At 37.6% G+C, this 12,806-nt stretch overlaps 2 protein-coding genes across 2 annotated transcripts in view; both read left to right on the plus strand.

The window, feature by feature from the left end:
• LOC115725017 (DNA ligase 4) overlaps nt 1-12,806 on the plus strand; it is a 43,974-nt gene that overhangs the window by 17,554 nt on the left and 13,614 nt on the right. Inside the window, exons 16-25 of the mRNA XM_030654418.2 lie at nt 4,092-4,175; nt 4,399-4,494; nt 4,587-4,635; nt 4,774-4,861; nt 5,501-5,704; nt 6,093-6,218; nt 6,326-6,425; nt 6,584-6,689; nt 6,973-7,100; nt 7,216-7,377. Coding sequence (XP_030510278.1) covers nt 4,092-4,175; nt 4,399-4,494; nt 4,587-4,635; nt 4,774-4,861; nt 5,501-5,704; nt 6,093-6,218; nt 6,326-6,425; nt 6,584-6,689; nt 6,973-7,100; nt 7,216-7,377 — 1,143 coding nt within the window. The remainder of the gene's footprint in view (nt 1-4,091; nt 4,176-4,398; nt 4,495-4,586; nt 4,636-4,773; nt 4,862-5,500; nt 5,705-6,092; nt 6,219-6,325; nt 6,426-6,583; nt 6,690-6,972; nt 7,101-7,215; nt 7,378-12,806) is intronic.
• On the plus strand, nt 7,384-10,584 carry LOC133038863 (uncharacterized). The gene is made up of 2 exons (XM_061117302.1): nt 7,384-9,770; nt 10,097-10,584. Exons 1-2 carry the CDS (start codon nt 8,558-8,560, stop codon nt 10,129-10,131), a joined length of 1,248 nt encoding a protein of 415 aa, XP_060973285.1. The 5' UTR covers nt 7,384-8,557; the 3' UTR covers nt 10,132-10,584.

The following is a 12,806-nucleotide window of genomic DNA, read 5'->3' on the forward strand; positions in this document are numbered from 1 at the left end:
CAGGAAACACTTAAGTCTTCATCTTCTTCCGTCATCGCGATTGCCGATTCGGGTAACTCTAATGCATGCCTTCTTTCGAAATCCTCAAAATGGGTCATTGATTCCGGTGCCACGAGATCATATGACAGTAATTCCCGTCTCTTTTCCACTTTTCGGTCTCACGGTCCCACTTCGTTGTCACCTTAGCCGATGGGTCAACGGCACGTTCTTGGATCTGGCACTATTGTTCCTACACCTATGCTATCTTTGTCATCAGTCTTACATTTACCTGATTTGTCCTTTAATTTGCTTTCTGTTAGTCAACTCACTCGTAATCTAAATTGTTGCATCTCATTCTTTCCTGATCATTGTTTGTTTCAGGATCTTGTGACGAAGAAGATTATTGGTAAAGGACATGAATCTGGTGGCTTGTATGTTCTTGACCCACTTCCGCCAACCTCTATTGCTTGTTCGAGTGTTGCTTCCGCTTTTGAGGCTCATTGTCGTTTAGGTCATCCATCCCTTCCTTTGCTCAAGAAACTGTGTCCCCAATATAGTAGTTTATCTTCGTTAGATTGTGAGTCATGTCAGTTTGCCAAACATCATCGTGTTAGTTTGAGTCCACGTGTCAATACACGTGCTAGTGTTCCTTTTGAGTTAGTTCATTCTGATGTTTGGGGTCCTTCTCCTATTTTGTCTCAACCTGGATTCAGGTATTTTGTTACTTTTGTGGATGATTATTCTCGTGTAACTTGGTTATATTTAATGAAAAATCGTTCTGAGTTGTTTTCTATATTCTGTGCTTTTTGTGCTGAGATTCAAACTCAATTTAATGTATCTATTCGTACTTTGAGAAGTGATAATGCCAAAGAGTACATGTCTGCTGAATTTCAATCTTATATGACCTCTAATGGCATGCTTCATGAAACTTCTTGTGTTGATACGGCACCTCAGAATGGTGTTGCAGAACGTAAAAACAGACATCTTCTTGAAACTGCACGTGCTCTCTTGTTTCAAATGAAAGTCCCTAAACCTTTTTGGGCCGATGCAGTTTCCACGGCATGCTTTCTTATTAATCGCATGCCCTCCTATGTTCTTAATGGTGAAATTCCATTTAAAATTCTTTTTCCTAATAAGTCATTATTCCCAGTTGCTCCGCGAGTGTTTGGTAGTGTTTGTTTTGCTCGCGATGTCCGTCCATCTGTCACCAAATTAGACCCTAAGGCACTAAAGTGTGTCTTTCTTGGTTATTCTCGTCTTTAGAAAGAGTATAGGTGTTATTGTCCTGATCTCAACAAATATCTTATTTCTAATGATGTTACTTTTGTAGAAAATACACCTTATTTTTCATCTTCCACTACTTCTACTAGTCAGGGGGAGGATGATGATTTGTTGGTTTATTCTGTCACATCCTATGCGCCTGCTACATGTTCTGGCGGGTCTCTTGTTCCTTCACCTGCCTCGGTCGTCACCCCCACAATGTCTACACCTCCACCACCTCCACCACCTCTACCACCTCCACCACTCCCTCGGCCTCCTATAGTGTACACCAGGCGCCCCCCTCCTCCACCTCCTGTTTCATGTCCTGCACCTACATCTTCGTCATCAGATCCGGAAATCTCAAATGATCTTCCCATTGCACTACGTAAAGGTAAACGCCAATGTACTTTTCCCATTACTTCTTTTGTGTCTCATCTCTCCTCTTCTTCTTGTTCTTTTATTGCTTCTCTTGATTCTATCACTATTCCTAAAACTGTTCGAGAAGCGATGTCTCATCCTGGTTGGCTTGCTGCAATGATAGAAGAGATGAATGCTTTGGTTGCGAATGGTACTTGGGTCTTGGTTGATTTACCTTCCGGAAAACAGGCCATCGGGTGTAAATGGGTGTTCACGGTTAAATTCAATCCAGACGGCACAGTTGCTCGCTTAAAGGCCCGTCTTGTTGCCAAGGGTTATGCTCAAACCTATGGAGTGGACTATTGTGATACTTTTTCTCCTGTTGCTAAACTCACATTTGTTCGACTGTTCATTTCCATGGCAGCTACTCATCATTGGCCTTTGCATCAGCTTGATATTAAAAATGCTTTTCTTCATGGAGATCTTGAGGAAGAAGTATATATGGAGCAACCTCTTGGGTTTGTTGCTCAGGGGGAGTTAGGGCGAGTTTGTCATCTTCGCAAATCTTTATATGGATTGAAACAAAGCCCTCGTGCTTGGTTTGGTAAATTTAGTCAGGCTGTTGAGAAGTTTGGTTTGTTGAAAAGTAAGTCAGATCATTCTGTGTTTTATAAAAGATCAACTGTTGGTATCATTTTGTTAGTGGTGTATGTTGATGACATCGTTATTACTGGAAGTGATACTGAAGGCATCTCATCCCTTAAGTCTTTCATTCACACCCAGTTTAACACGAAAGATTTAGGGGAGCTCAAGTATTTCTTGGGGATTGAAGTTACTCGGAGTAAACAGGGTATTTTTCTGTCTCAAAGAAAGTATGTACTTGATTTGCTAACTGAGACAGGGAAATTGGGATCAAAACCCTGCAATGCTCCAATGAATCTAGCTGTGCATCTTACACGTGATGGGAAACCATTTGAAGATCCTGAGAAATATCGCAGGTTAGTTGGAAAGTTGAATTATTTAACTGTGACTCGTCCAGATATTGCATTCCCGGTTAGTGTTATCAGTCAGTTCATGTCTTCTCCAACAATTCATCATTGGGCAGCATTAGAACAAATTTTATGTTATTTAAAAGGAGCACCAGGACGAGGTATAGTTTACAAGGATCATGGACATACCCAGATTGAGTGTTTTTCTGATGCGTATCAAGGTGCTGCAAGGTAGATAGACGATCCACTTCAGGATATTGTGTATTTGTTGGGGGCAATCTGGTCTCTTGGAAGAGTAAGAAACAAAATGTTGTATCTAGATCCAGTGCTGAATCAGAATATAGAGCTATGGCCCAGTCTGTGTGTGAGGTAATATGGATTTATCAGCTATTGACTGAATTCGGGTTTAAGACTTCTATTCCAGCAAAATTATGGTGTGATAATCAAGCTGCTCTTCATATTGCCTCGAATCCCGTATTCCACGAGCGAACTAAGCACATTGAGATTGATTGTCATTTTGTTCGTGAGAAAATTCAACAAGGTCTGATCTCCACAGGATATGTGAAGACCGGAGAACAACTAGGAGATATTTTTACAAAGGCTTTGAATGGGGTGCGGGTTGATTATCTTTGTAACAAGCTGGGCATGATTAACATCTATGCTCCAGCTTGAGGGGGAGTGTTAGATATTAGATGTATATTAGCTGTAAGAGAATTAGATATTTAGCAGATATTTAGTAGATATTTAGTAGATATTTAGTCTCCTAACTCTGTATATAAATATGTATTATTCTATGAAATCTACACACAATTTCAAATCACTATTTTCTACACCAACTAACCCTACTTTAAGGAAAAGTGTTGCGATTTTGTGCTTGCTTCCACAAAAAATGTCTCCCAACATAGAGAATGACGATTTTCTAGTAGCTTGGTATTGTTAATTATTTCATTTTCCTGACACGCAATGCAACATGATTTGCACAGCCAGCAGTACTCAGGTTGCCATCACTTCCTAACCAATTTGATGAGATAAAATTATTTTATTATGCACCTATGCATTCAATATTTTCTTTTAAATGAAGAAACAATATAGAAAGAACCTGGAAATTTTTGAAATGATGTTTACAATATACCTATGTGCTCTAAATATTTATGTATTTATAAATTTTCCTTGGCCAATATTTGTTTAACTGTCCGCCACAAGTGAAGCATTTGGGAGGTGACCTCTGTCTTTTTTCAAAAAGTAAAACTTATTATCTTTTAAGGCATGGAAGAATTTTAGGCTGTATCTGTGTTATTTCGTGTTTGGCTGTTTAATGTTTTCTATGCATTGCATCTTCAACTGCCAAATGAATATATGTTACGAGTCTCATATTAATGTTTTCTATGCATTGCATCTTCAACTGCCAAATGAATGTATGTTACGAGTCGTATGAGATCTTTTTGAATCCAGAATAGGCTAACTGATGATTAACACCTTTCTTTACTAATATAAATTATATTGCAGATTTATTTCATTCTGCAGAGTGGGTACTGGACTCTCTGATGAGGAGTTAGATGCTGTTGTAAACAAGTTGAAGCCTTATTTCAGGTACTGTTACTCGTTTTAGTGGGAAGCATGCTGCACAAGTTTTTTTTTTTTTAAACTGATTTTTGGGGACCATCTCTTGATTTCGGTGAAGGCTTAGTTGGGACTGATAATGTAACTCCAAATCATAATCACATAGCTGGCTAAAGTCACTTTAATTTTTAAATTTGTTATTTTTCGCCTTTCTTGTGAAACTTAGTTGAACTCTTCTCTTATGTTCTGCCAGGAAATATGATTATCCAAAGAAAGCTCCACCAAACTTTTATCATGTCACAAACAATTCCAAAGAAAGACCAGACGTCTGGATTGACAGCCCTGAGAAGTTAGAGAAATTCTATTGTATTTTGTGAATTTTCAAATATATGTTCTTTTACATTTTTGTTCAGTTACCCTCTCCTTTCCCTTGGATTGCAGATCAATTATACTTTCTATTACCAGTGACATCCGAACTATAAGGTCTGAGGTATGTCCTTACAACCAAATCAGGTTTCAGTTTGTTGGATAAACTGAATATATTACATATGTATGTTGCCTTGTATGCCATTCCATGACCTGATAGGTTTTTCTTTTCGTTTTCATTTATTATGTTGCTGTCTTGTAGGTTTTTGCAGCACCATACAGCCTGAGGTTTCCACGTATTGACAGAGTTAGATACGACAAGCCTTGGCATGAATGCCTTGATGTTCAATGTATGTTACTGCACTTGTGTTTGTGTCTAGTTTAGAGATTATGTTAGTGTTTTATTTTGAAAGATTTTAAGTTTCTATGCATTGAAAGACACATAATACAAAAGTATCCCCTCACTCTTAAAAGTGGAAACATATTCTAATGTTTCAGAAACTACCTAAAGTACCCTGGCCATAATCTCCCCCTATTCTCTTGTTTTCTCTCATCCCTCTCTTCAACCACACCCACCAATTTTTCATCTTCGGTATTAATAGCAGATATTCATCGGCTGTAGTTTGCAGAGGTTCTTCGGTGTTGCGGGGGCAACATCGCTGTGTGGAGGAGCTCCATCAGTGAGGCAGTGAGTATAGTTCAGGTGATAGATAGATATAGATAACGAATGAGAGGGGTGGGGGGATAATCCGGTGTTACTTAGGGTAAATTTTTAAAAGATTTGCACATTTTCCCAATTATTTGTATTGTGTCTTTGATGTGTAGAAACTCAATTTTTCGTTTATTATTTTTTTTATCAAATTTACACTGTTCCATGATTTCATTTTTAAAAGAATTAGGATATAAAGAGTAGTATGCAATGCCAATTTGTTCATCAGTTCACAGTTAAATCTTTTTTTTTTTCTTTTCCTTTTGCTATTTAATTGCAGCATTTATAGAGCTAGTACAGACTGGTAATGGCACCACTCACAAGGGTACTGATTCTGGGGGAGTGCAACAGAGTAAAAAAACTTTCACGAAGCCTTCTACAAGGAAAGGGAAAAGGAATTTGTCTGCTGTTCCTTCTCATTTAGTTCGCACAGATATTTCTGGTGTTAAGGAGGACACCTTAATATTTTCAGGCATGATGTTCTGTATCCTGAAAAATTTGTTTGTCTCTTGGCATCTTGTCTCTAAGATGGACTGAATGTCTGACTGCTTACATTTTAAGCTTTCAGGAATAGACAAGTAAAAATTAATCACATTATCAGCATTGGTGAGAGTATTTAATCTTTCAAAATTTTACTTAGTGTTTCTTGCTCTGCTTTTTTGCTTTGCTTTTTCTGGGGGGGAGTTTGTAGAAAGGGAGGAATATTTGAATGGATTGGAGGAGTAGGGGTTAGTTATAGGAAAAGGCAGTAACTCTTAGTTTGTTTACGCATGCAGAAAGAATGTGTTTGTCGTCTGCATCTTTTCCTTTATATATCCTTTACTAAATAATGAGACTTTGTCTTGAGTATTATATCGTCCTTGACAACTTAGACTTTGCTAATGTGCCTCCAACTCATTCATTGGAATCCTTTCACAAAGTGATTGCTGAGAATGGGGGCACTTTCTCTATGAATCTGAACAGTTCTGTCACTCATTGTGTTGCAGCTGAAAGCAAAGGTCTCTCTCTCTCTCTCTCTCTCTCTCTCTCATGGACATATAACACAGCATACACAGTGCAATTATATAGATTTTGATGGATGCTATTTAAATTAATTTTTTGGCAGGAATTAAATATCAGGCAGCAAAGCGTCAAGGGGATATTGTTCATTACTCATGGGTATTGGATTGCTGCTCTCAAAGGAAGCTTATTCCTCTACAGCCAAAGTTAGTGATGTATCAGTGTTGCTTAATCCAACCCTTTTGTTGCATACATATCTCTTATACTCTAGTTAAATGTGTCAGTAGCATTTTTTTTTTAAATATTCTTATATGTTTTTTTTTTCTCTGGTTATATTGAGTACTTGAAATTATTTCTATTTAAGGTATTACCTCTTCCTATCTGACTTTTCAAAGAAGAAATTACAAGAAGACATTGATGAATTTTCTGACACTTACTACTGGGATCTAGACCTTGCGGACATCAAACAGGTGTATATTTATATGGTTTATGATTTGTGTAATTTTTCGAGCATTTTTGTATGATTGATATTTTGAATGCCATACCATCTATGGCTGTCTGCTTACATGCATTTAGGTTTATATTATATGGCTTGTGGAATTTTTTTGAGAGTATTCTGTAATTGATAATTTGATATTGAATGAAGGAAGAAGCCATTTAAATTATCACTATGGATTCTAGCTAAAATGGATGCATTTGGAATTACATAAGGAGGTATGTGACAGAAGTTTATGTTTATGTTACCTTTTTCAGCTCTTAAGCAATGTGAATGGAGCACAACACACTAGAACTACTGATCATTACAAGAAAAAGCATTGGCCGCCCAAGTGGTCTTACTTCCACGATTGCTTCATCTACTTTTATGCTCCACTACAATATTTGTAAGTGTTTTTTTTTTTTTCTAAATAATCATGTAGGTATAGTTTTCAGTTTTATTTGATTATTTTGTACGTGTACTATCTTTCTTTCTGACTCTTCTTTGGAAAAAATGTGAAGAAAACCAGATTGGGAAGTTGTGTTAGGTCTTGCACTGCGGCGGTTAAAGGTTGAAGTTCAAATGAATGGAGGGAGAGTTAGCAATAGTCTTGCTCAAGCGACCCATTTGGTTATCTTCTTTGTCCCAGGCTGTTCCCTAGACGTTGAAGATTTATTGAAAAGGTAATTTGTCATTTGATTTCATACTTTATTGTGATTCAGTAAATTCAAGGTCACGTATAAATGGACGTTCATATGTACATTGGCAGAACCAAATAATTTATTCAGTAGATGCATGAAAGAACAATATGTATATGTTGGTGAGTAAAAATCTCCTAACAACAAATGTGATTACAGACTACAATTTCTCTTCGCTATAATAATTCTTGTCGATAATACTCCATGGATTTCTGCAATCAAGTTTGTGTTGGGGTCTTGGGAAGGAGGTTCTCTAGTGGTTAGGTGAACGGCGAGCCTTGAGTCCAACAAATCTTCGACTAGCTAGCAACCTATCCTTTCCTTTTGATCATTCTATGGGCTATTTATAGGGAAAGGTGGCAAATTCGGGGACTTTAGAGTGTGTTCCTATTGGACCATGTGTCACCGCTTTCCTATTTTATTCTTTGTATTTTACTGAGCTTCCCTTCTAGGTAGCTTTCCTTTCTGACCCTTACTCCTGCCTCGGCTGATTTAAGACAACAAATCTCCTTTTCTTTAATGAAACAAAGTGTTTTAAGTCTTTAGGTGCCAAGGAGGGCTTTCTTGCTTATATTTAATTAAGTAACGAATACAGTTGAATAAATATCATATTAAATTAAGAAGGGGAAATTCCCCTAACGATTTCCCCTCAGTTTAAAAGCTTTCGGGTTTGAATGCTTTAAAACTAATTACTTATTCATAACCGTCTTATTTTTAGATCCACTCATTGCTTTTACGGGGAAGATAAGATTGCGTTTCTCATGTAATAGCGTCTTAAAAATGTCCATCTTCCTTTCCTTGTCTCACTTTTGAAATTTATCTTTTTCCCCATTCATCTTAGAAACACTCAATCTACAATGCTTCGTCTTGGTGCTCCTTTTAAGTAGCACAAAATTTGCTCTAACGCTATCCAATGATAAATTGTTAGAGATGGCATAAATTGATTAATACTGAGAATGCAAATTCTGGTCACAGTAAGATAACTCAATTTTCCAACCAACCTGCAATATTTCTCAAGGTCTTCAAATGGTTCTCCATGTTGGAAAATCAGCTTTCCTAAATTATTATTATTATTCAGTATAGCTGTATAATAATAATTCTGTTTTTATTGTACCATATTTTTAGGGAATTAGTTTAGGGATTCATTGTATCTTTATTATTTGATATGTTTCTCTTTATAGACTTATTGTACATGTTATATATACTGCTTTATATCAGAAATAATATAACACAGAAAAAACATTTTTCCCTAAATCTGTCAACTTGGTATCAGTGCCAGAAAAAGAAAAAAAAAAACCCTAATCGCACCCCTAACCCTAATCACCTCTGTCCTACTTGCATCATGTCAGATTCTGAGTCAGGTATAACCAAAAACAACCCCATCCCAACCAATTCCACTGTTCTTTCTACCAAATCTACCGAGTCTCACTCTGTACAGATCACTACTATTCGCTTGAATGGAGAAAACTTTATGAGATGGTATCAATCGGTGAAGATGTATATGAAAGGTCGAGGAAAAATGGGATATTTGACTGGTGAAAAGAAGGCTCCAGCAGAAACTGATTCAACCTATGAAACTTGGGATGCTGAAAATTCTATGGTGATGGCTTGGCTTGTTAACTCTATGGAAGAAGAGATTAACTCCAATTATATGTGCTATCCCACAGCAAAGGAGCTATGGGACAACATTATTGAAATGTATTCTGATCTTGAAAATCAATCTCAGATTTTCGGGTTAAATATCAAACTTGGAGAAATAAAGCAAGGGGAGGACAGCGTGACAAAGTACTTTAATTCTTTGAAAAGAATCTGGCAAGACTTAGATCTTTTCGATACTTATGAGTGGAAATCTGCAGAAGATGGCAAACACCACAAGAAAACGATTGAGAAAACCCAAATCTATAAGTTCCTGGCTGGTCTCAATGTTGAGTTTGATGAGGTGAGGGGGAGGATTATTGGAAGGCAGCCCCTACCTCCAATTGGTGAAGTATTCGCTGAAGTTAGAAGAGAGGAGAGTCGAAGGAGTGTTATGTTGGGAAAGAAGACACCTACATCTATTGTTGAGAGTTCAGCGCTAGCCACCATGGGCGCAGGATATAACAAGAACACCTCATACATGCAGAAAACTGATGAGAAGCCACGTGTTTGGTGTGATTTCTGTAATAAACCTCGTCATACTCGAGAGACCTGTTGGAGAATCCATGGCAAACCAGCAAACTGGAAAAGCAAGGCAGAGAGAGAAAAGGCAGGTCGAACCCCTTCTGCACATGAAGCTGAGTCCAGCCCCTTCACTAAGGAGCAGATGAATCACCTTCATGCATTGCTGAACACTACCTCGTCCTCATCTGGTATTCCTACTGCCTCTATTGCATATGCAGGTAACAAAGTATTAGAAATAAATGCTCTAAGTTATCAAAAATCATCCACTCCATGGATAATAGATTCTGGAGCTTCAGATCATATGACAAATTCTTCTAAATTTTTTGAATCATATATACCTTGTTCAGGAGATCAAAAAGTTAAAATAGCTGATGGTAATTTCTCATCCATTGCAGGAAAAGGTTTAATTAAGATTTCTAAGGGGATAGATCTTAAATCTGTCCTCCATGTTCCTAAACTTACTTGCAATCTCTTATCTGTCAGCAAATTATCTAAAGATTCTAATTGTTGTGTGGTTTTCGATGAATCTCATTGTGCTTTTCAGGACCAGAGTTCGGGGAAGACGATTGGCAGTGCTAGGATGATTAATGGACTCTATTATTTCGAAGATAAGGCTTCTGAAAATAAAATTGCTCAAGGATTTAGTAGCATTAGTTCTCTTTCTGTTTATGATCAAATAATGGTTTGGCATTATAGATTAGGCCATCCTAGTTTTTCTTATTTAAAACATTTGTTTCCAGCACTATTCAAACGGTTAAATCCTTTGTCTTTTCAATGTGAAAGTTGTTTATTGGCCAAAAGCCAACGTAAACCTTACATTAAATTTTTTTATCATCCTTCAAAACCGTTTTATCTGTTTCATAGTGATGTCTGGGGATCTTCTAAGGTTACCACTAATTCTGGGAAAAAATGGTTTGTTACTTTTATAGACGACCACACTCGTCTTTGTTGGGTTTATTTAATGAGGGAAAAGTCTGAGGTTGAACAAATTTTTACCGATTTTTACAAAATGATTGAAAATCAGTTTCAAACTGTTAGATATTAGCTGTAAAAGAATTAGATGTTTAGTAGATATTTAGTAGTTTCCTATTTTTTTGGTAGTTTCCCTTTTATGTCTCCTAACTTTGTATATAAATATGTATTATTCTATGAAATCAATACACAATTCGAATCACTATTTTCTACATGGTATCAGAGCATTGTGATTCAAAATTCGAAATTCGAAATTAGGTTTCTTAAAAAAAAAAAAAAAAAAAAAATTAGGGTTTGAGTTTAGGGTTTTTCGGAAACCCTATTTGGAATGCGAATTTAGTCTCACCGCCCACTCAGCCGTGTTGCCCAGCCGCCGATCTACGAAACCCCGAAGTCCGGTCGCCGGATTCCTCGCGCGTGGGGCTCACGCGCCGCCTAAAGCTTCTGCGCGTGGGGCTCACGCGCCGGCGCGTGGAGGCGCGTGTGACGGCGCCTTCGACGGCGTTCTGTTGCCGATTCATCACTGGGTTCTTCTAAGCCCACTCGCATCTGTTCTAGGTTGTAATTCGGTATTTGTTTGTTTTCTTCGTGTTTGGGTGTTCATTCTTTGGTGTTCTTTTGTTCTTTTTCTCTGTCCTTTGTGTTTGCTTTTGAGATTATGGCAGAGATAAGATCAGATTCAAAATCAGTTGTTGTTTCTGATGTTGTTCCCGTGATGTCTAAAATCACGGACCATAAGTTGATTGGTTCGAATTATTTGGAATGGAGTAAGACGATTCGACTGTATTTGAGGAGTATTGACAAAGATGATCACTTGACTGACGATCCTCCTGAAGAAACAAACGATTCAAGGAAAATATGGCTCCGTGAGGATGCTCGCTTGTTCCTTCAAATTCGAAATTCTATCGATAATGAAATAATTAGTTTGATTAATCATTGTGAATTGGTTAAAGAACTAATGGGTTACTTGGAGTTTTTGTATTCTGGCAAAGACAACATATCTCGCATATATGATGTTTGCAAAGCTTTTTATCGCGCGGAGAAACAAGATAAGTCTCTTATGAATTATTTTATGGCTTTCAAGAAAACATATGAAGAACTTAATGTGCTATTACCGTTTAGTCCTGATGTAAAAGTTCAACAGCGCCAACGAGAACAGATGGCTATTATGAGTTTTCTTGCAGGACTCTCATCTGAATTTGACTCTGCAAAGTCACAAGTTCTCTCTAGTTCTGATGTCTCCTCTTTACAAGATGTGTTTACTCGTGTTCTTCGCACAGAGACTACCTCTTCAACTCTTCTGAATAGCGCCTTGGTGAGTCGTAATAATTCTGCTCCGGAAAGAAACTCTACTCCAAGTGGATTTAAAGGAGGTAATTCACAAGGACCTGATAACCGCACACCAAATTCTGGGAGTATCATGTGCAATTATTGTAAGAAACCAGGCCACACCAAGTTCGAGTGTAGGAAGTTACAATTTAAGAATCGACAACAACACTCTGCCAATATTGCAAGCACTAGTGATGCATCTGACAAATCGGTCCTTATTTCTGCTGATGAATTTGCCAAGTTCTCAAGGTATCGGTGAAACACTTAAGTCTTCATCTTCTTCATCACTTGCGATTGCGATTCGGGTAACTCTAATGCATGCCTTCTTTCGAAATCCTCAAAATGGGTCATTGATTACGGTGCCACGGATCATATGACGGGTAATTCCGTCTCTTTTCCACTTTTCAGTCTCACAGTCCCACTTCTGTTGTCACCTTAGCTGATGGGTCAACAGCTTCTGTTCTTGGATCTGGCACTATTGTTCCTTACACCTATGCTATCTTTATCATCAGTCTTACATTTACCTGATTTGTCCTTTAATTTGCTTTCTGTTAGTCAACTCACTCGTAATCTAAATTGTTGCATCTCATTCTTTCCTGATCATTGTTTGTTTCAGGATCTTATGACGAAGAAGATTATTGGTAAAGGACATGAATCTGGTGGCTTGTATGTTCTTGACCCACTTCCGCCAACCTCTATTGCGTGTTCGAGTGTTGCTTCCGCTTTTGAGGCTCATTGTCGTTTAGGTCATCTATCCCTTCCTTTGCTCAAGAAACTGTGTCCCCAATATAGTAGTTTATCTTCGTTAGAATGTGTCATGTCAGTTTGCCAAACATCATCGTGTTAGTTTGAGTCCACGTGTCAATAAACGTGCTAGTGTTCCTTTTGAGTTAGTTCATTCTGATGTTTGGGGTCCTTCTCCTATTTTGTCTCAACCTGGATTCAAGTATTTT

Source organism: Cannabis sativa, chromosome 6 (genome assembly GCF_029168945.1).
Source record: "Cannabis sativa cultivar Pink pepper isolate KNU-18-1 chromosome 6, ASM2916894v1, whole genome shotgun sequence".
NCBI lineage: Eukaryota > Viridiplantae > Streptophyta > Magnoliopsida > Rosales > Cannabaceae > Cannabis > Cannabis sativa.